Source organism: Pogoniulus pusillus, chromosome 25, assembly GCF_015220805.1.
Source record: "Pogoniulus pusillus isolate bPogPus1 chromosome 25, bPogPus1.pri, whole genome shotgun sequence".
NCBI classification, from domain to species: Eukaryota; Metazoa; Chordata; class Aves; order Piciformes; family Lybiidae; genus Pogoniulus; species Pogoniulus pusillus.
In genome coordinates this window covers 17,225,422-17,245,575 of record NC_087288.1, presented here as the reverse complement: position 1 = coordinate 17,245,575, position 20,154 = coordinate 17,225,422, and the positions used below count along the sequence as shown (strand labels likewise).

Here is a 20,154-nt window from a genome sequence, read left to right as displayed (position 1 = left end):
GTGGAGTCACCATCCCTGGAGGTGTTGAAACAAAGTCTGGCTGAGGCACTTAGTGCCATGGTCTGGTTGACTGGCTAGGGCTGGGTGCTAGGTTGGCCTGGATGATCTTGGAGGTCTCTTCCAACCTGGTTGATTCTATGATTCTACTTGGAGGATTGCACTGGGACAGAGTCCCTAGGTGCTTGCTCTCTTCTCTCAGACTTCTCTTGACAGTCTGGGCAGTCAGAATACTGAGCTGATCTGAGCTGCTCTGGCAATTGTTTTTCAGTTTTGAGACAGTTTCTGTCAGTACCTCACCATGAATTGATTAAAACAACCAACCCATCCTTGTCTTTAATGCAGGAGCAACGTCTGAAGTTCCTGAAACAGCAAGATCAGCGGCAGCAACAGCAAGCTGCTGAGCAGGAGAAACTCAAGAGACTGAAAGAAATTGCTGAGAATCAGGAAGCCAAACTTAAGAAAGTGAGAGCACTCAAAGGCCACGTGGAGCAGAAAAGACTCAGCAATGGGAAATTAGGTGAGTTGCTGCTTGGGGAAAGTAGCTTCTGGTTTTTCATGTGTCTTGGGAGGTGAAGCCAAGAGAGCTGGGGTTGTTTAGCCTGAAGAAGAGCAGTCTTGAGAGGAGACCTTATGGCTTTCTACAGCTATCTGAAAGGAGGTAGTAGTGAGGCTGGTGGTGTTCTCCTCTAACAAAGAGCTAATGAGAAGGCAGGGGGAAATAGCCTCAAGCTGCACCAAGGGAGGTTTAGGTCAGATATTAGTAAGAATTTCTTTACTGCAGGAGTGGGCAGGCATTGGAACAGGCTGCCCAGGGAGATGGTGAAGGCACCGTCCCTGGAGGTGTCCAAGAAATAAGTAAATGTGGCAGTCTGGGACATAGTCTAGTGGTCATGTTGTGTAGAGGGTTGGACTTGATCATCTTAGAGGTCTTTCCCAACCATGATGGTTCAGGGAACTGCTTAAAAGAGTCCAGTGCAGAGCCATAAAGATGCTGAAGGGAGTGGAACACCTCAGCCTGAGGAAAGGTTGAGGGAGCTGGGGCTCTTTAGCTTGGAGGAGACTGAGGGGTGACCTCACTACTCTTTGTATGTATGGGAAGGGTGAGTGTTGGGAGGATGGAGCCAGACTCCTCTCAGTGATGCCTAAGGAGCAATGGAGCATAGAAGGTTCAAAGTGTACAGAAAGAAAAACATTTCCCTGTGTGGGTGGCAGAGCCCTGGGATAGGCTGCCCAAAGAGGTTATGGAGTCTCCTTCTCTGGAGACATTCAAAACCCACCTGGATGTATTCCTTTGTGACCTACCCTGGGTGATCCTGCTCTGGGGGGTGGGGGGTGGGGTTGGACTGATGGTCTTTCAAGGTCCCTTCCAACCCCTAACACTCTGTGATTCTGTGAACTGTGGTTCTTGGAACTCAAGTTCAGGGTTCTGCACTTTGGCCACAACAACCCCAAGCAATGCTACAGGCTGGGGACAGAGTAGCTGAGAGCAGCCAGGAAGAAAGGGACCTGGGGGTACTGACAGATAGGAGCTGAAGATGAGCCAGCAGTGTGCCCAGATGGCCAAGAGAGCCAATGGCATCCTGGCCTGCATCAGGAGCAGTGTGGCCAGCAGGACAAGGGAGATTATTCTGCCCCTGTACTCAACACTGCTCAGGCCACACCTTGAGTACTGTGTCCAGTTCTGGGCTCCTCAATTCAAGAGAGATGTTGAGGTGCTGGAAGGTGTCCAGAGAAGGGCAACAAAGCTGGTGAGGATCTGGAGCACAGCCCTGTGAGGAGAGGCTGAGGGAGCTGAGGGTGTGCAGCCTGGAGAAGAGGAGGCTCAGGGCTGACCTCATTGCTGTCTACAACTACCTGAAGGGAGGCTGTAGCCAGGTGGGGTTGGTCTCTTCTCCCAGGCAAGCAGCAACAGAACAAGGGGACACAGCCTCAAGTTGTGCTGGGGGAAGTATAGGCTGGATGTTAGGAGGAAGTTGTTGGCAGAGAGAGTGATTGGCATTGGAATGGGCTGCCCAGGGAGGTGGTGGAGTCACCATCCCTGGAGGTGTTGAAGCACAGCCTGGCTGAGGCACTTAGTGCCATGGTCTGGTTGACTGGCTAGGGCTGGGTGCTAGGTTGGCCTGGATGATCTTGGAGGTCTCTTCCAACCTGCTTGCTTCTATGCTTCTAAGTATCTGGCGATTTCAGTGGTTCTGGAGAGGTATGCACAGCTTTCCAGGAAATACTAATCTTGAAGATTTCATCTTGTGCTTAACCAAGGAAACTCCTGAGTGACCTAGAACAAAAGACATTGTCCTGCTGGAAGCTTAAATATCCTATAAGGACACCCTGCTTTTTGAGCCTGGCATGTCTGCTCCATTATTACAGTGTAGGTGTTTTGGTGATGGGGATACCTTTGCGTAGCACAGTAACTCTTTGTGTCCTTGATGTTAGTACCTGACACTCTTAGAGTTACTTTCCTGGCCTATAGCAAAGCTTGGCCTGATACTTACATTGTCTCTTAATGGCTGAAGTGGATGAGTGTTTTCTGTTTAAATAGAGAAGTATGACTGGTGTCTGGCTAGCTGCAGTGCAGGTTGGGTGCTTCTACTTCAGCTTCTCTATGCAATATTAGATATTTATTTTGGACTTCACATCAACATACATTCTTTTGCCTAATTTTTCATCCTCACTCTATACATATTGTGTAGAAGTTGTTTTTTCCCAGCTGGATTCTAATGGAAGCATAGTTATATTTTACTTTAATAAACCAATATGTTTTATAGGTGGAGAGGTTGCACTCTCTGCCTGGATTCTGTTACACAAAACAAACACCTGCTTGATGCATTGGAGGGGTAATAGAGTAGAATCATAGAATCAACCAGGTTGGAAGAGACCTCCAAGATAATCCAGGCCAACCTAGCACCCAGCCCTAGCCAGTCAACCAGACCATGGCACTAAGTGCCTCAGCCAGGCTTTGCTTAACATCTCCAGGGTGGTGACTCCACCACCTCCCTGGGCAGCCCATTCCAATGCCAATCACTCTCTCTGCCAACAACTTCCTCCTACCATAAGATCTGGAAGCATGTGTATCTGTTCCCTCTGCCCCTTCCTGAGCAGGTTTGGTTTTGATAGTTGCTTGAGTTTTATTCTATAACACAACAGTTTTGGCAGTGGGATCTGCTGCTGACAGCCATTTGTAAGAGATCTCCAAAAGGAGGTTATAGTGAGGTGGGGGTCAGCCTTTTTTCCCCTGTTGTTATAGAATCAAGCAGGTTGGAAGAGACCTCCAAGATCAGCCAGTCCAACCTAGCACCCAGCCCTAGCCAGTAAACTAGACCATGGCACTAAGTGCCTCATCCAGGCTTTGCTTCAACACCTCCAGGGACGGTGACTCCACCACCTCCCTGGGCAGCCCATTCTAATGCCAATCACTCTCTCAGTGAAGAACTTCCTCCTAACATCCAGCTTAGACCTTCCCTAGCACAAATTGGAGCTGTGTCCCCTTGTTCTGTTGCTGGTTGCCTGGGAAAAGAGACCAACCCCACCTGGCTACAGCCTCCCTTCAGGTAGTTGTCAGGTGACAATGGCATGAAATTCTGCCAGGGAGATTTAGGTTGGATGCAAGGAAAAAAATCTGTACTAAAAGTGTGGTCAGGCATTGGAACAGGCTGCCCTTGGAGGTGGTGGAGTCACCATCCCTGGAGGCATTCAAGAAACGTGTGGATATGATACTTTGGGATGTGGTGTGATGATCATGGTGGTCTTGGGCTGACTGTTAAGACTCTGATCTTAGAGGTCCTTTCCAACTGAAACAAGTCTGTGATTCTATAAAGCCCTCTGAGTCTTTGGTTGGCACCCCAGCTCTGAGTCTTTGGTTGGCACCCCAGCTCTGAGTCTTTGGTTGGCACCCCAGCTCTGAGTCTTTGGTTGGTACACCAGCTTGAGTTTTTTGTCATGGAGTTCCTGTAACCTAAATTTGGAGTCTTAAATATTATAGCTGTGCCTTGTGGTTGGGTAATTGTCTTCCTGTGGAATTCAGTGTTAAGTAAATTTAGACTTGCAGGGATGAAATTCAGCCTGCTAGGGTCACTTCCCGTGTTTCAGAAAGCACAAAACCCTTTTTCTTTGCTTTCAGAAAGCAAAAAGTGTTGGGTGCTCTGAGCAGGCTGAATTTCTGTGCTCTGGCTAGCAGGTTTGCCTTTACAAATGCTTAGAGGAAGAGCTGGTGCGACATGAACCATGAGTTGCTGGCTGCAGGCTCTGCGCAGTAGCGCTGCAGGGGCTGACAGGGTGCTCTCTGTCCCCTTGGCCACTGCCTTGGCTGCAGCCCACGCTGGGCTGTTGCTCAGGGCAGCTATTGTGCTCTCCCATCCTCTGCAGTGGAGGAGATTGAACAGATGAATAGCCTGTTCCAGCAGAAGCAGCGAGAGCTTGTGCTGGCCGTCTCAAAGGTGGAGGAACTCACCAGGCAGCTGGAAATGCTGAAGAACGGCCGAATTGATGGTTACCATGACAACCAGTCAGCTGTAGCCGAACTTGACCGCCTCTACAAGGAACTGCAGGTAATGGAAAGCCAGCTTGTGACCCACAGCTCTTTAAGGACTGAAAGTTGGGCTGGGTTGTTTCTTAGCTCAGCATAAAGAAATCCATTGCTTCTGTTGCTGATGCAGCCATGTGGCTGCCTGGGTGCTGAGCTTGGAGGGCTGGTTGTACAGGGTTCAGTGAGAAGAAGCAGGCAGCTTCTATACCTTTCTTTGCTGCAGAAACTGGAGACTAACCAACCTTTCTTTGCTGCAAAAACTGGAAACTAACCAACATCTTGCCTGGAGAAAATAATCTGTTTGCCAGCATGGCTTCACTTTTTAGAAGGCTTTTTTCCCCTTTGAAACTGTTTCCTGTCCCCTATCCCGAAAGTTGATTTGTTTTGATTTTGTTGTTGTTGTTGTTGTTTTTCCCCTCCTCCCCCTGCTCCTGCTTTGTGAATTTATTCAGTTGAGGAACAAACTGAACCAGGAGCAGAATGCCAAGCTGCAGCAACAGAGGGAGTGTTTGAACAAGCGCAACTCGGAGGTGGCAGTCATGGACAAGCGTGTTAATGAGCTGCGAGAGCGCCTGTGGAAGAAGAAGGCAGCTCTGCAACAGAAAGAGAACGTCCCAGTAAGTAGGGGAGAGCTAATAACAAGCAAAACTAATGACATTTGTAGTCCATGCAGTCTGAAGTTAAAAACTGGCTCGTGGGGAAGGGTGTGGAGATGCCAGACTTGCGTGGGTTTGATCCATACGTGGTGGAAAGTCTTCTGTTACTGAAGTACCTTTCATGGTACGTTGGTCTTAACCTATTTACTCTTCATGGACAAGATCTTGATCTGCCATGGATATTTTTTCTTCAATTTAGGTGACTTCTATAATGATTTCCTCTTTCTTTTTGCTACCTCAGGTTTGTGTTTCTTAAGGCTCTAAAAAAAGCCCTTTTAAAAGATTGGAATCTAATGTTCTGCTTGTTTTATCACCTGCTAAGATTTTTTCCATTTCAACCTCTGCAGGGTACTATTCTTTTCATCTTTTTTCTTCTTTTTTCTCTTGTTCTCCAAAGGTTTCTTCAGATGGGAACTTACCACAGCCAGTGGCTTCTGCTCCCAGTCGAGTGGCAGCAGTAGGTCCTTATATCCAGTCTTCTACTATGCCACGTATTCCTTCCAGACCTGAGCTCTTGGTGAAACCAGCCTTTTCCGATGGGACCCAAGCTTTGCAGGTGCCTGATGGCCCTCTGAAAACACAAACTCTGCCCAACATGAGGGCTGGGAGCAGTGCACAAGCTAAAGTTCCTGCAGGTAATAGCTTACAGTTAATATCTCTTTCTCCAGAGAAACACTTGTTCTTACCTACCAACTCTGTCTTGGGTGAGGTGTTTTGGTTGGGTGGGGGTGTTTTGGTTTTGGTTGGGGTGGGTGAGGGGTGTTTTGGTTTTGTTTTGGGTTGGGTGGGGGGTTTTGGGGGGTTGGGTTGGGGTTTTTTTTGGGTTAGTTGGAGGGTTTTTTTGGGGGAGGGGGTTGGTTGGGTTTTTTCTTTTTGGGGGGGTTGGTTGGGGTGGTGTTTTGGGTGGGTGGGTTGGGGTGGGTATTTTGCGTGTTTTGGTTGAGGTGTTTTTTTGGGTGGGTTGGTTGGGGGTGGTTTTTTTGGGTGGGTTGGTTGGGGGTGGGTTTTTAGTTGGGTTGGTTGAGGTGTTTTAGGTGAGTTAGTTGGTGGTATTTTGTATGGGTTGGTTGGGGTTGGGTTTTTTTGGGTGGGTTGGTTGAGGTGTTTTTTTAGGTGGGTTGATTTGGGTTGGGTTATTTTGGGTGGGTTGGTTGAGGTGGTTTTTTAGGTGGGTTGATTTGGGTTGGGTTATTTTAGGTGGGTTGGTTGAGGTGTTTTTTTAGGTGGGTTGGTTTGGGTTGGGTTATTTTGAGTGGGTTGGTTGAGGTGTTTTTTTAAGTGGGTTGATTGGGGTTGGGTTATTTTGAGTGGGTTGGTTGAGGTGTTTTTTTAGGTGGGTTGATTTGGGTTGGGTTTTTTTGGGTGGGTTGGTTGAGGTGTTTTTTTAGGTGGGTTGATTGGGGTTGAGTTATTTTGAGTGGGTTGGTTGAGGTGTTTTTTTAGGTGGGTTGATTGGGGTTGGGTAATTTTGGGTGGGTTGGTTGAGGTGTTTTTTTAGGTGGGTTGGTTGGGGTTGGGTTATTTTGAGTGGGTTGGTTGAGGTGTTTTTTTGGGTGGGTTGATTTGGGTTGGGTTTTTTTGGGTGGGTTGGTTGAGTGTTTTTGTAGGTTGGTTGGTTGGGGTTGGGTTATTTTGAGTGGGTTGGTTGAGGTGTTTTTTTGGGTGGGTTGATTTGGGTTGGGTTTTTTTGGGTGGGTTGGTTGAGTGTTTTTGTAGGTTGGTTTGGGTGTTTTTTGGGTTGGTTGGGGTGTTATTTTGGGTGGGTTGGTTGGGGTTGGGTTTTTTTGGGTGGGTTGGTTGAGGTCTTTTTTTAGGTAGGTTGGTTGGGGATGTTTTTTGGGTGGGTTGGTTGGGGGTGTTTTTTGTGGCTTGGTTGGGTTTTTTTGGGGGTTGATTGGGGTGGTTTTTTGGGTTGGTTGTGTGGGGTGGGGTTTTTGGGTTGGTTGGGGTGGTTTTTTGGGTGGGTTGATTTGGGTTGGGTTTCTTTGGGTGGGTTGGTTGAAGTGATTTTTTTAGGTGGGTTGGTTGGGGATGTTTTTTGTTTTGGGTGGGTTGGTTGAGGTGTTTTTGTGTGATGGTTGGCGTTTTTTTGGGGGGTTGTTTGGGGTGTTTTTGGGGTTTGATGGGGGCTTTTTGGGTTGGGTTGTTTTTTTTTTTTTTGGTTGGTGGGGTTTTTTTTTCAGTTGGTTGGGGTGGTTTGGTTGGTGGGTGGTTGGGGTGGTTTTTGGATGTGTGTGTGTTTGGTTTTGTGGGTTGTTATTACTTCAGTTTTTCAATGTCCTTTGAGATGTTGATCTTACTACTTGCCATTCTCCTGCACCAGTGCCTATGTTTTGCAAGTACTGAGGTTATACAATCCAACATGATGTAAATGAAATAACCCTCTCAGTGAGTGATTTGGTTTATTACACATCAGAGAATATGGGAGGATTTTTCTGTAAGCTAGAGATTTGTTTGTTAATTTTGTTTTTCTAAGTGATCCCAAAAGCTATACAAAAGTATTTTGAGTTTCTAGAGGCTGTTTATATACACTTATGTAGGTCACAGCCTGGTGCCTGGACTTCAGCTAGCCAAAACAAAGTTTTCTGCTCCTACATTTTGGAAATGATATGTGTGAAGTGTTGAACAACATTGTAAGAAATCTTATGGTAGAAGCAGTTGATTGTAGCCCAGACAGATGTGTTGATGATGTAGTTATATGGAGAGCTGTAAGTTCAACACCTGACATGAGGCATGGCCTCTCCTGCTTGGAGTGTTAATAGACTTGTGCCTGGCTTCTCTCTGTGGTTTTCTCCTATGAGATACAGTTCAGATCTGTGAGAGTGTGGAGAAAGAGCTGCACATACCTCTTCTGTGCTGCCTTGGGAGGAGAAGACTCACATTTCAGCTGAGAGAACTTAGACATGGAGAGTGAGCTTGTAGTGTCACTGGGGACTGAGTGGCTGAGAGCAGCCAGGAAGAAAGGGACCTGGGGGTACTGATAGAAAGTAGGCTGAAGATGAGGCAGCAGTGTGCCCAGGTGGCCAAGAGAGCCAATGGCATCCTGGCCTGCATCAGGAGCAGTGTGGCCAGTAGGACAAGGGAGGTTATTCTGCCCCTGTGCTCAACACTGGTCAGGCCACACCTTGAGTGCTGTGTCCAGTTCTGGGCCCCTCAATTCAAGAGAGATGTTGAGGTGCTGGAAGGTGTCCAGAGAAGGACAACAAAGCTGGTGAGGTGCTTGGAACACAAAACCCACGAGGAGAGGCTGAGGGAGCTGAGGATGTGCAGCCTGGAGGACGCTCAGGGCAGATCTCATTGCTGTCTACAGCTACTTGAAGGGAGGCTGTAGCCAGGTAGGGTTGGTCTCTTCTGCCAGGCACCAGCAACAGAACAAGGGGACACAGTCTCAAGTTGAGCCAGGGGAGGTCTAGGCTGGATGTTAGGAGGAAGCTCTTGCCAGAGAGAGTGATTGGCATTGGCATGGGCTGCCCAGGGAGGTGGTGGAGGCACCGTCCCTGGGGGTCTTCAAGCAAAGCCTGGCTGAGGCACTTAGTGCCATGGTCTAGTTGATTGGCTAGGGCTGGGTGCTAGGTTGGACTGGATAATCTTGGAGATCTCTTCCAACCTGCTCGATTCTCTGATTCTAGAATAGTTCTGTTTGTTTTTCTATCTGCCTCCCTACGTCTTCATTTCTGGAAGGTATTATTCCAGCAGTCATGGCACAAAACCACTCCAGGTGTCTCTTACTGCATTGGACAATGTGAACTGTTTCACAGGCCCTGAAATTGCTGCAGTGGAGTTCTAGGTCTGCTTTCATTTTTTGCTGTAGGAATGCATGGTGGTGTGGTTTTTAAACTAACACATCCCTCCTCATTTTTTAGCCTCTGGGTCAAACCAGCTGCATTCCTGGAGAGACAGTATCTGGTTCTTTATTAGAAGGAAGCTTTTCTCCTGCTGCTCATCATTGCTGCTTGAATTTGCTATCCCTTGTTGTACTAGGTAATTTAGAGTTTAGTAGAGAGAATTTGGTGAGAAAGCAACAGCAAGCTGCAAGCATCTTCTTAGTTGTTTTTGAAGCAGACTGGATGTCGACTCCAGTGAATGTAAAGATCAGCCTCAATGCAGGGCCTATGTGCCAAGTGAACTCAGAGGTGATTTTTCTACCCTTTTGGATGTATTTATCATAGAATCAACCATGTTGGAAGAGACCTCCAAGATCATCTAGTCCAACCTATCACCCAGCCCTATCCAGTCAACCAGACCATGGCACTAAGTGCCTCATCCAGTCTTTTCTTGAAGACCCCCAGGGATGGTGCCTCCACCACCTCCCTGGGCAGCCCATTCCAATGGGAAATCACTCTCCCTGGGAAGAACTTCTTCCTAATATCCAGCCTATACCTACCCTGGCACAACTTGAGACTGTGTCCCCTTGTTCTATTGCTGGTTACCTGGGAGAAGAGGCCACCCCCCACCTGGCTACAATGCCCCTTCAGGTAGTTGTAGACAGTAATAAGATCCCCCCTGAGCCTCCTCTTCTCCAGGCTAAACAGGCCCAGCTCCCTCAACCTCTCCTCATAGGATTTGTGCTCCAGGCCCCTCACCAGCTTTGTTGCCCTTCTCTGAACACCTTCCAGCACCTCAACATCTCTCTTGAATTGAGGGGCCCAGAACTGGACACAGTACTCAAGGTGTGGTCTGACCAGTGCTGAGTACAGGGGCAGAATAACCTCCCTTGTCCTGCTGGCCACACTGTTCCTGATGCAGGCCAGGATGCCATTGGCTCTCTTGGCCACCTGGGCACACTGCTGCCTCATCTTCAGCTTACTATCTATCAGTACCCCCAGGTCCCTTTCCTCCTGGCTGCTCTCCAGCCACTCAGTCCCCAGCCTGTAGCACTGCTTGGGGTTGTTGTGGCCAAAGTGCAGAACCCTACACTTGGCCTTGTTAAATCTCATCCCATTGGCCTCTGCCCACCCATCCAGCCTGGCCAGGTCCCTCTGCAGGGCTCTCCTACCTTTACACAGTATCTTTCTCGTCCCTTCTTGCCATCCTGTAACCTTTAACTGACGGTAAGTATCGAAGGGAAGAAGGCAGCCCAGACAAGTTTCTTATGTGAATGCTGTAAGTGAAGATATGTGCAGGGACAAACTGTTTTACTGCTGCTTTGATGATTGTTTTTCTTCTTCCTTTAATGCAAAACCTTTTGTTCATTTGTTTTAAAGGGGAGAACACACTCTTGTTTTGAAACAAATGAACACAGATCTAAAGTGATAGGATTTAATGTGGCTAAGCTCTATCTGACACTTGCACACTCTCTAGACCTGACCCTTACAAAAAGACTACCTGCAATAAACAAGTCAAGAAAAACATGAGTTTACCTTAATCTTCTTTCCCACCTCTTCTCTCCTAGGTTCTGTTATTCCCAGTTCAAAACCTTCCCCATCTGCCACTGACTGGAGTAGTTCAAATGCAGACCACCATATTAGTCAAGGACCAGCCTTGACTTCAGGAAAAGGAATTGTGACCAGTGAAGGACAAGGTATGTGCTTCTGTGCCTGGCTAATGTTAAAACGTGGAGGATCTAGTTAATGTCATCTGTCTCTTCTGAATGCCTGAGTAAATACTTGGAATTCATAGAATCAACCAGGTTGGAAGAGACCTCTAAGCTTATCCAGTCCAACCTAGCTCTCATCCCTACCCAGTCAACCAGACCATGGCACTAAGTGCCTCAGCCAGGCTTTTCATGAACACCTCCAGAGACAGCGACTGCACCACCTCCCTGGGCAGCCCATTCCAATGCCAATCACTCTCTCTGACAACAACTTCCTCCTAACATCCAGCCTAGACCTCCCCTGATTGCACAACTTGAGACTGTGTCCCCTTGTTCTATTGCTGGTTGCCTGGCAGAAGAGACCAACCCCCATGGACCCTTGAAGAAGGTCATCTTGTTCAATCCCTCTGTAGTCAGCAGGGACACCTCCAGCTAAGTCAGGTTGCACAGGGCCTCATCAAGTCTGATCTTGAATGTCTTCGGGGATGGGGCTCAACCACACCTCTGGGCAACCTGTTCCAGTATTTCACCACTCTCATTGTAAAGGACTTCCTCCTAATGTCCAAGCTAAGTCTACCCTGCTTCAGGGTGAAACCACTGCCCTTCATTCTCTTGCTGCCAGCCCTTCTAAACAGCCTCTCCTGTAGGTCCCATTCAGATACTGAAATGCAGCTGTGTGGTCTCCCTGGAGCCTTCTCTTCTCCAGAGAGCTTCAACTCTCCCATCCTGTCTTTGTAGGAGAGGTGCTTCAGCCTCTGATCACTTTTGTGGCCCTCTTCTCGACCCACTCCAGCACATCCAGGTCCCTCTTATGTTGGGTGCCCCAGAAATGGGCACAACACTGCAGGTGAGGTCTCCCCAGAGCAGAGTGGCAGACTCATCTCTCTCAACCTGTTGGCCGTGCTTCTTTTGATGCAGCCCAGGATGCCACTGACCTTCTGGGCTACAAGTACACCTTGCTTTTTGTCTACCAGTATCCCTGGTATTGCAGTATAAGCTGTAGTGTATTGCAGGGACATAAAGAAATAAACCAAAACAACAATACCAAACAACTAACAACAAAATGCCCTCACACACAAACCCCCAAACCCAAATTAACAAACCCCTCCAAACCCATATCAGGTAGTGAAGGAGGTACTGGTGCCTTCATGTGTGCTCCTGTGCAGTTTGCATTTGGGGGGCCCTCGAGTCCTTAGCACAGGTGTAGGATGGGTGCAGAGAGCATCCCATGCAAACACTTGTTCTGAGTATTGCACAGAGCAGGACTGATTCCTGCACTTGTGTTGGCCTCACTGAAAGTCTCCTCTCTCTAACAACAGCTGAAGGAGAAAGTTTTCTACGAGACAAGGAGAAAAAGGTGCGTCCATTCTCAATGTTTGATGCTGTGGAGCAGTCTGCTGGGCTGGGCACCCTGAGGAAGAACCAGAGCAGTGAGGATCTCCTGCGGGAGGCACAGGTATGCAAGGGGCTTGGTGCTACTGCATTTTGTCTGACAGGGTTTGCTGCAGGGCTTCTCAAATAATGCTGGCAGGAATCTGGAAAGCATCTGGGTCTTCTTTTAAAAGGCCCTTTCTAAGGGGGGGGGGGGGAAAAAGTCTTTTAGGCTTTTATGGCAGTTGATAAGTCAAAACTGTTCCCTGCAGCTACTGTGGTGAGGAATTATCTCAATTCTGATTTAAATTTCCAGAGACCCAGATAAATTTGTTAGAACCAATAACAACTTTAATAAAGTGCCCTTCCCTCTTCCCCTTCCTTCCCAAAAGAAAGGGATTAGATGGAGAGAGAGAGAAGTAAGCACACCCAAATAAATCAATCTCACTCGATTTGGAAATTAAAAGGTTTAACAATAACTTCAAAAGGTATCTGAGGTAGGGAAGTTACAAAGGTTAGGGAAGGGAAAATAGCAAATACAAAATGGTATAAGTACAACCCGATTGTGATGGCTTGGTCTGCCTCGTGGGTGGTGGCCACGTGGTGGAACAGAGAGAAATCAGGAACAAAGAGAAACCAGGATGGTAATGGGGGTGTGCAGGGAGCAGAGTGATGCAGAGAGAGAGAGAGGAACAGGAGGTCCCACTGCTTTGGTGGGACAGGAAGGGGGAGAGGGCTAACCATCACCTGGTGGTGTTCAGATCCACCCCTGGGGAGGGGTCAAGACCACCTGGGGTGAGGCTCAGGGTTACTCCTCCTGGAGTGTTAACCCTACACAGGAATCTACATCTCCACTGAGCACCTGAGTGGCTGTGTTACTTGTTTGAGTGTCAGTGTGTGTGTATTTTGGGTTTGCTTTTTCCCCCTCTGCCAAGATTATATGAAGAGAGGCTTTAACATGGCTTGAAATAATTTACCTACTCATTTCACTGGTTAAGGCAGCAATGTCTTTCAGATGTTTGATTGCAGCAAGACTTGCCACCTACATCTTGGGATGAGATTGAACAAGGCCAAGTGCAGGGTTCTGCACTTTGGCCACAACAACCCCAAGCAGCACTACAGGCTGGGGACTGAGTGGCTAAGAGCAGCCAGGAAGAAAGGGACCTGGGGGCACTGATAGATAGTAGCTGAAGATGAGGCAGCAGTGTGCCCAGGTGGCCAAGAGAGCCAATGGCATCCTGGCCTGCATCAGGAGCAGTGTGGCCAGCAGGACAAGGGAGGTTATTCTGCCCCTGTACTCAGCACTGCTCAGACCACACCTTGAGTGCTGTGTCCAGTTCTGGGCCCCTCAATTCAAGAGAGATGTTGAGGTGTTGGAAGGTGTCCAGAGAAGGGCAACAAAGCTGGTGAGGGGCCTGGAGCACAAATCCTATGAGGAGAGGTTGAGGGAGCTGGGCCTGTTTAGCCTGGAGAAGAGGAGGCTCAGGGGTGATCTTATTACTGTCTACAACTACTTGAAGGGGCATTGTAGCCAGGTGGGGGGTGGCCTCTTCTCCCAGGCAACCAGCAACAGAACAAGAGGACACAGTCTCAAGTTGTGCCAGGGGAGGTATAGGCTGGATGTTAGGAAGAAGTTCTTCACAGAGAGAGTGATTGGCATTGGAATGGGCTGCCCAGGGAGGTGGTGGAGGCACCGTCCCTGGGGGTCTTCAAGAAAAGATTGGATGAGGCACTTAGTGCCATGGTCTGGTTGACTGGATAGGGCTGGGTGCTAGGTTGGCCTGGATGATCTTGGAGGTCTCTTCCAACCTGTTTGATTCTATGATTCTGTGATTCTATGATTTGGTCAGGTATAGGTGAAGTAACCAGAAGAACTGAGGGTGACAAGTGGGAAACAACCTTGCCTAGAGATATTACCAAGTGCCACCCCTATTTCTAGTGGCCTGCTGTTTGCTTACAGACATAAACGTAGATGCTGCAGGGAATAAACATAGGGAAACTGGAGTCTAAAGTATAAACAGCTATGATGATGAAATGTTTCAAGACATCTCTTCATGTTTCCAGTGTTGTTGTAACACTGGATTGCAGCAGTGAGGGAGCTGTGTTGGAGCAGCAGCAGTAGAGCTGCTGGCTGCTGTTGTTCTGTGAAGATTTAGGTCCTCTCAAGCAGAACTCCTGAAACAGGTTTTACTGTTTAATCTTCATTCTTTTTTCTTTGTCTTTCAGACAGCCAATAAAAATGTAACAAAGGTGCCCCCACCTGTCCCCACTAAACCAAAGCAGATAAACTTGCCTTACTTTGGTCAAGCTGGTCATCTGCAACCTTCTGATGCTAAGCTGGATGGAAGCCTGCAGAAGCTGCCTCTGGCTGTTGTAACTATGGGGAACAAGCAAAAAACAGTGGCACAGCAGCCTTCTCATCCTTCTCAACAGATACAGCAAAGAATTTCTGTACCTCCTGCAGGTCCTTCTTCTAGCCAGGACCAGATTCTTCCCTCCTCCAAACAGGAGAGTCCCCCAGCAGCAGCTGTGAGGCCTTTTACTCCTCAGCCATCCAAAGAGACCTCGCTCCCCCCGTTTCGAAAGCCTCCAACGGTGGCTGCGAGTTCGATCTATAGCATGTACACCCAGCAGCAGACTCCTGGCAAGAACTTCCAGCAGGCAGTGCAGAGTGCTCTGACGAGGGCACAGACCAGAGCCCCCCACTTTCCAAGTGGTAAGCGTGTGCTGCTTCTCTCTCTTCAGTCCTTGTAAACCTTGGGTAGATGCGTGTGCAGTCTTGGGCCCCCCTGTACGAAATAGAGGTGGACAGGATGGAAAGTGTCCAGATGGGGACCATGCACTTTGGCACTTTGGCCACAACAACCCCAAGCAGCACTATAGGCTGGGGACTGAGTGGCTGGAGAGCAGCCAGGAGGAAAGGGACCTGGGGGTACTGATAGAGAGTAAGCTGAAGATGAGCCAGCAGTGTGCCCAGGTGGCCAAGAGAGCCAATGGCATCCTGGCCTGCATCAGGAACAGTGTGGCCAGTAGGACAAGGGAGGTTATTCTGCCCCTGTGCTCAGCACTGCTCAGGCCACACCTTGAGTACTGTGTCCAGTTCTGGGCCCCTCAATTCAAGAGAGATGTTGAGGTGCTGGAACATATCCAGAGAAGGGCAACGAAGCTGGTGAGGGGCCTGGAGCACAAATCCTATGAGGAGAGGCTGAGGGAGCTGGGCCTGTTTAGCCTGGAGAAGAGGAGGCTCAGGGGTGATCTTATTACTGTCTACAACTACCTGAAGGGGCATTGTAGCCAGGTGGGGGGTGGCCTCTTCTCCCAGGCAAGCAGCAATAGAACAAGGGCACACAGTCTCAAGTTGTGCCAGGGTAGGTATAGGCTGGATGTTAGGAAGAAGTTCTTCCCAGAGAGAGTGATTGGCATTGGAATGGGCTGCCCAGGGAGGTGGTGGAGGCACTGTCCCTGGGGATCTTCAAGAAAAGCCTGGCTGAGGCACTTAGTGCCATGGTCTGGTTGATTGGTTAAGGGCTGGGTGCTAGGTTGGCCTGGATGATCTTGGAGGTCTCTTCCAACCTGGTTGATTCTATGAGAATGATCAGAGGACTGGAAGCTCTGCCATATGAGAAAAGACTGAAAGAACTGAGTGAGTTCAGCCTTGAGAAGAGAAGGCTTAGGTCAGGCCTTATGACCATGTACCAGTACATGAAGGGTGGCTACCAATACGGTGGAGACTCCTTTTTACAAGGATTCCCATGGAAAAGCCAAGGGGCAATGGGTACAAGTTACTCCTGGGGAGATTCTGATTGGTATCCAGAAGAAAAGTTTTCCCCATGGGAATAGTTAGACACTGGGAATCATCTCAGGGCAGTAGTGGATTCCTCTACAGATGAGAGTTGTAAGACTCAGCTTGTCAGGATGCTGGGCCATCTGATTTCAACTATAGGACTACCTAGAAAAGTTGGGGTCCCTTCCAACCTGGCATCCTGTGATACTTGCCACCTGGTCTTTGGGTATAAAGCGGTTCTTCAGGGCAGTTAAGCAGGTTAGTGCAGCTCTAAGAACCTTAGGTGGCTGTTACATGCTGCATGCCAGCAGGAACAGAAAGTGCAGAGCACCTGTCTTGCCTTGGCAAGACAAGCAACGACAAACCTGGGTACCAGATTAGCTCTTCTCAGCTGATCGCATTATGCTGCTGCTCTGCCCTACATAGGTCAGTCAGGTTACATCTTCTTTTCAGGCTTGTTGGGGCTGTTCAGGGCAGGATTGGACGTGGCACTTGGTATCACAGTATCATCAGGGTTGGAAGAGACCTCACAGATCATCAAGTCCAACCCTTTACCACAGAGCTCAAGGCCAGACCATGGCATCAAGTGCCACGTCCGGTCCTGCCTTGAACAGCTCCAGGGACGGCGACTCCACCACCTCCCCGGGCAGCCCATTCCAGTGTCCAATGACTCTCTCAGGGAAGAACTTTCTCCTCACCTCCAGCCTAAATTTCCCCTGGTGTAGCTTGAGGCTGTGTCCTCTTGTTCTGGTGCTGGCCACCTGAGAGAAGAGAGCAACCTCCTCCTGGCCACAACCTCCCCTCAGGTAGTTGTAGACAGCAATAAGGTCTCCCCTGAGCCTCCTCTTCTCCAGGCTAACCAATCCCAGCTCCCTCAGCCTCTCCTCCTAGGGCTGTGCTCAAGGCCTCTCCCCAGCCTCGTTGCCCTTCTCTGGACACGCTCAAGCATCTCAATGTCCCTCCTAAACTGGGGGGCCCAGAACTGAACACAGCACTCAAGGTGTGGTCTAAGCAGTGCAGAGTACAGGGGCAGAATGACCTCCCTGCTCCTGCTGGCCACACCATTCCTGATGCAGGCCAGGATGCCACTGGCTCTCTTGGCCACCTGGGCACACTGCTGGCTCATGTTCAGGCGGGTATCAATCAGCACCCCCAGATCCCTCTCTGTTTGGCTGCTCTCCAGCCACTCCCACCCCAGCCTGTATCTCTGCATGGGGTTGCTGTGGCCAAAGTGCAGCACCCTGCACTTGGAGCTATTGAACACCATCCCCTTGGACTCTGCCCATCTGTCCAGGCGGTCAAGGTCCCGCTGGAGCCCTTCTGCCTTCCAACTCAGTCACATCTGCCCCCAGTTTAGTGTCATCTGCAAACTTGCTGATGACTGACTCCATGCCCTCATCCAGATCATCTATGAAGATGTTAAAGAGGATGGGGCCCAGCACTGATCCCTGAGGGGCACCACTAGTGACAGCTGCCAGCTGGATGTGGCACCATTCACCACCACTCTCTGGGTCCGGCCCTCCAGCCAGTTCCTAACCCAGCACAGAGTGTTGCCATCCAAGCCATGGGCTGACAGCTTAGCCAGCAGTTTGGTCTAGCCTTGAGCTCTGTGGTAAAGGGTTGGACTTGATGATCTGTGAGGTCTCTTCCAATCCTAATAATACTGTGATACTGTGAAATACTCACATCTGGGCTTTTTTTCACCCCCTCCTTCTTTGAACTGCCCTGCAGTGTACGGCAAGCCTGTGATGGCAGGAGCTGGTGTACAGAATCAGCTGCCGCAGACGGAGAATGTCTACTCGAACCTCCAAGGCAAGCCAGGAAGCCCAGAGCCCGAGATGGAGACAGCAGCTTCTGCTCATGAGAGCCAGGAAACAGAGCGAATCCCCCGGCCCCTTAGCCCGACCAAGCTGCTGCCTTTCTTGTCCAACCCCTACCGCAACCAGAGCGACGCCGACCTGGAGGCGCTGCGGAAGAAGCTCTCCAACGCACCCAGGCCCCTGAAGAAACGGAGCTCCATCACTGAGCCAGAGGGGCCCAACGGCCCCAATATTCAGAAGCTTTTGTATCAGAGGACCACTCTGGCTGCAATGGAGACTATCTCGGCGCCGTCACATCCCTCCAAGCAGGCGCCTTCAGCTGCCAGTCCTGAGAGCCCGGTGGAAATCCCGAATCCTTATCTCAGTGTGGAACCAGAAAAGGAAACAGCTGCTTCTATGCCAGAGCCAGCCATTGCTGAGGAAGCAGAGAACACACCAGCAGATCAAAGTGAAGACATTCTTCCCTCTGGAGCTTTGGACACTGTGCCTGAGGGAGTATCTGATGGTGATGAACTCACGCAGACGAAAATGGAAGAACCAAGCCTAGAAGCTCCACTGCCACTGGAGGTGTACATGGAAGAATATCCTCCATACCCACCACCTCCCTATCCTTCAGGGGAACCAGAGAGTCTGGGAGAGGACTCGTTCAATATGAGGCCTCCTGAAGTTACTGGACAGTTTTCCTTGCCTCCTGTAAGTATTAGCCCACAGCTTGCATGCCCTATCATCTTGAAGTGTCCCATAAATCCTGTCCTTGTATTGGAGAGCTTAAGCAGACGTGGGAGAACAAATAGTCTAGAAGTGTCTCTGTGGGTATCTGTTCTATTTCTGAGATGTTCTTATCTCTAGGTTGAATGGTGGTAATGAAAAATCTCTGTCTCTAGAATTAATGATTAGAAGATTCATTGCTCTCCACAACAATTAATGAAGTTCTTCACAGAGAGAGTGATTTCCCATTGGAATGGGCTGCCCAGGGAGGTGGTGGAGTCACCATCCCTGGGGGTCTTCCAAGAACAGACTGGATGAGGCACTTAGTGCCATGGTCTAGTTGATTGGTTAGGGCTGGGTGCTAGGTTGGACTGGATGATCTTGGAGGTCTCTTCCAACCTGGTTGATTCTATGATTCTATTCTATGTCTTACTACTCATTATGATTCCCTGAAAGGAGATTGGAGAGAGCTGGAGGTTGGTCTTTTCTCCCTAGTATCAGATGATAGAACAAGAGGAAATGGTACTGTGCCAGGGGAGGTTTAGGTTGGAGGTTAGGAAGAATTTCTTTCCTGCAGGCATAGTCAGGCATTGGAACAGGCTGCCCAGGGTTGTGCTGGAGTTGCCATTCCTGGAGGTGTTCAAGAAACATGTAGATGTGGCACTTTGGGACGTGGTTTAATGGCCATGGTCATCTTGGGTTGACAGTTAAGAGTCTATGATCTTAGAGTTTTTTTCTGATCAAAACAATTCTGTGTTCAAGCAGGTGTTGATACACATGGAATTCATAGAATCATAAGATCAACCAGGTTGGAAGAGACCTCCAAAATCATCCAGTCCAACCTAGCACCCAGCCCTAGCCAGTCAACCAGACCATGGCACTAAGTGCCTCAGCCAGGCTCTGCTTGAACACCTCCAGGGACAGTGACTCCACCACCTCCCTGGGCAGCCCATTCCAATGCCAATCACTCTCTCTGTGAAGAACTTCCTCCTAACATCCAGCCTAGACCTCCCCTGATTGCACAACTTGAGGCTTTGTCCCCTTGTTCTGTTGCTGATTGCCTGGGAGAAGAGACCAAACCCCACCTGGCCCTCGAAGGTCATCTTGTTCAATCCCTCTGTAGTCAGCAGGGACACCTCCAGCTAAGTCAGGTTGCACAGGGCCTCATCAAGTCTGATCATGAATGTCTTCAGGGATAGGGCCTCAACCACACCTCTGGGCAACCTGTTCCAGTATTTCACCACTCTCATTGTAAAGGACTTCCTCCTAATGTCCAAGCTAAGTCTACCCTGCTTCAGGGTGAAACCACTGCCCTTCATTCTCTTGCTGCCAGCCCTTCTAAACAGCCTCTCCTGTAGGTCCCATTCAGATACTGAAAAGCAGCTGTGTGGTCTCCCTGGAGCCTTCTCTTCTCCAGAGAGCTTCAACTCTCCCATCCTGTCTTTGCAGGAGAAGTGCTTCAGCCTCTGATCTTTTTTGTTGCCCTCTTCTCGACCCACTGCAGCACACTCTTATGTTGGGTGCCCCAGAAATGGGCACAGCACTGCAGGTGAGGTCTCCCCAGAGCAGAGTGGCAGACTCACCTCTCTCAATCTGTTGGCCATGCTTCTTTTGATGCAGCCCAGGATTCTATCTTCAGGCAGGTTTTGATACACAAATAGTAAAACTCATGTAAAGATCATTCTTATAGAAGTCAGCCTGCTATGTCCAAAGTGTAGCTCCTGAAGATGAGTTAAAGTTCACTTTGTTCTCTTGAGGCA

The 20,154-nt window shown here is 49.2% G+C and overlaps 1 protein-coding gene across 1 annotated transcript in view; it reads left to right on the top strand.

Annotated features, from left to right (window-relative positions):
* TP53BP2 (tumor protein p53 binding protein 2) overlaps nt 1–20,154 on the top strand; it is an 82,982-nt gene that overhangs the window by 44,276 nt on the left and 18,552 nt on the right. The window contains exons 6-13 of the mRNA XM_064164573.1: nt 343–517; nt 4,363–4,544; nt 4,975–5,139; nt 5,576–5,813; nt 10,571–10,699; nt 12,031–12,167; nt 14,309–14,798; nt 17,598–18,379. Coding sequence (XP_064020643.1) covers nt 343–517; nt 4,363–4,544; nt 4,975–5,139; nt 5,576–5,813; nt 10,571–10,699; nt 12,031–12,167; nt 14,309–14,798; nt 17,598–18,379 — 2,298 coding nt within the window. The remainder of the gene's footprint in view (nt 1–342; nt 518–4,362; nt 4,545–4,974; nt 5,140–5,575; nt 5,814–10,570; nt 10,700–12,030; nt 12,168–14,308; nt 14,799–17,597; nt 18,380–20,154) is intronic.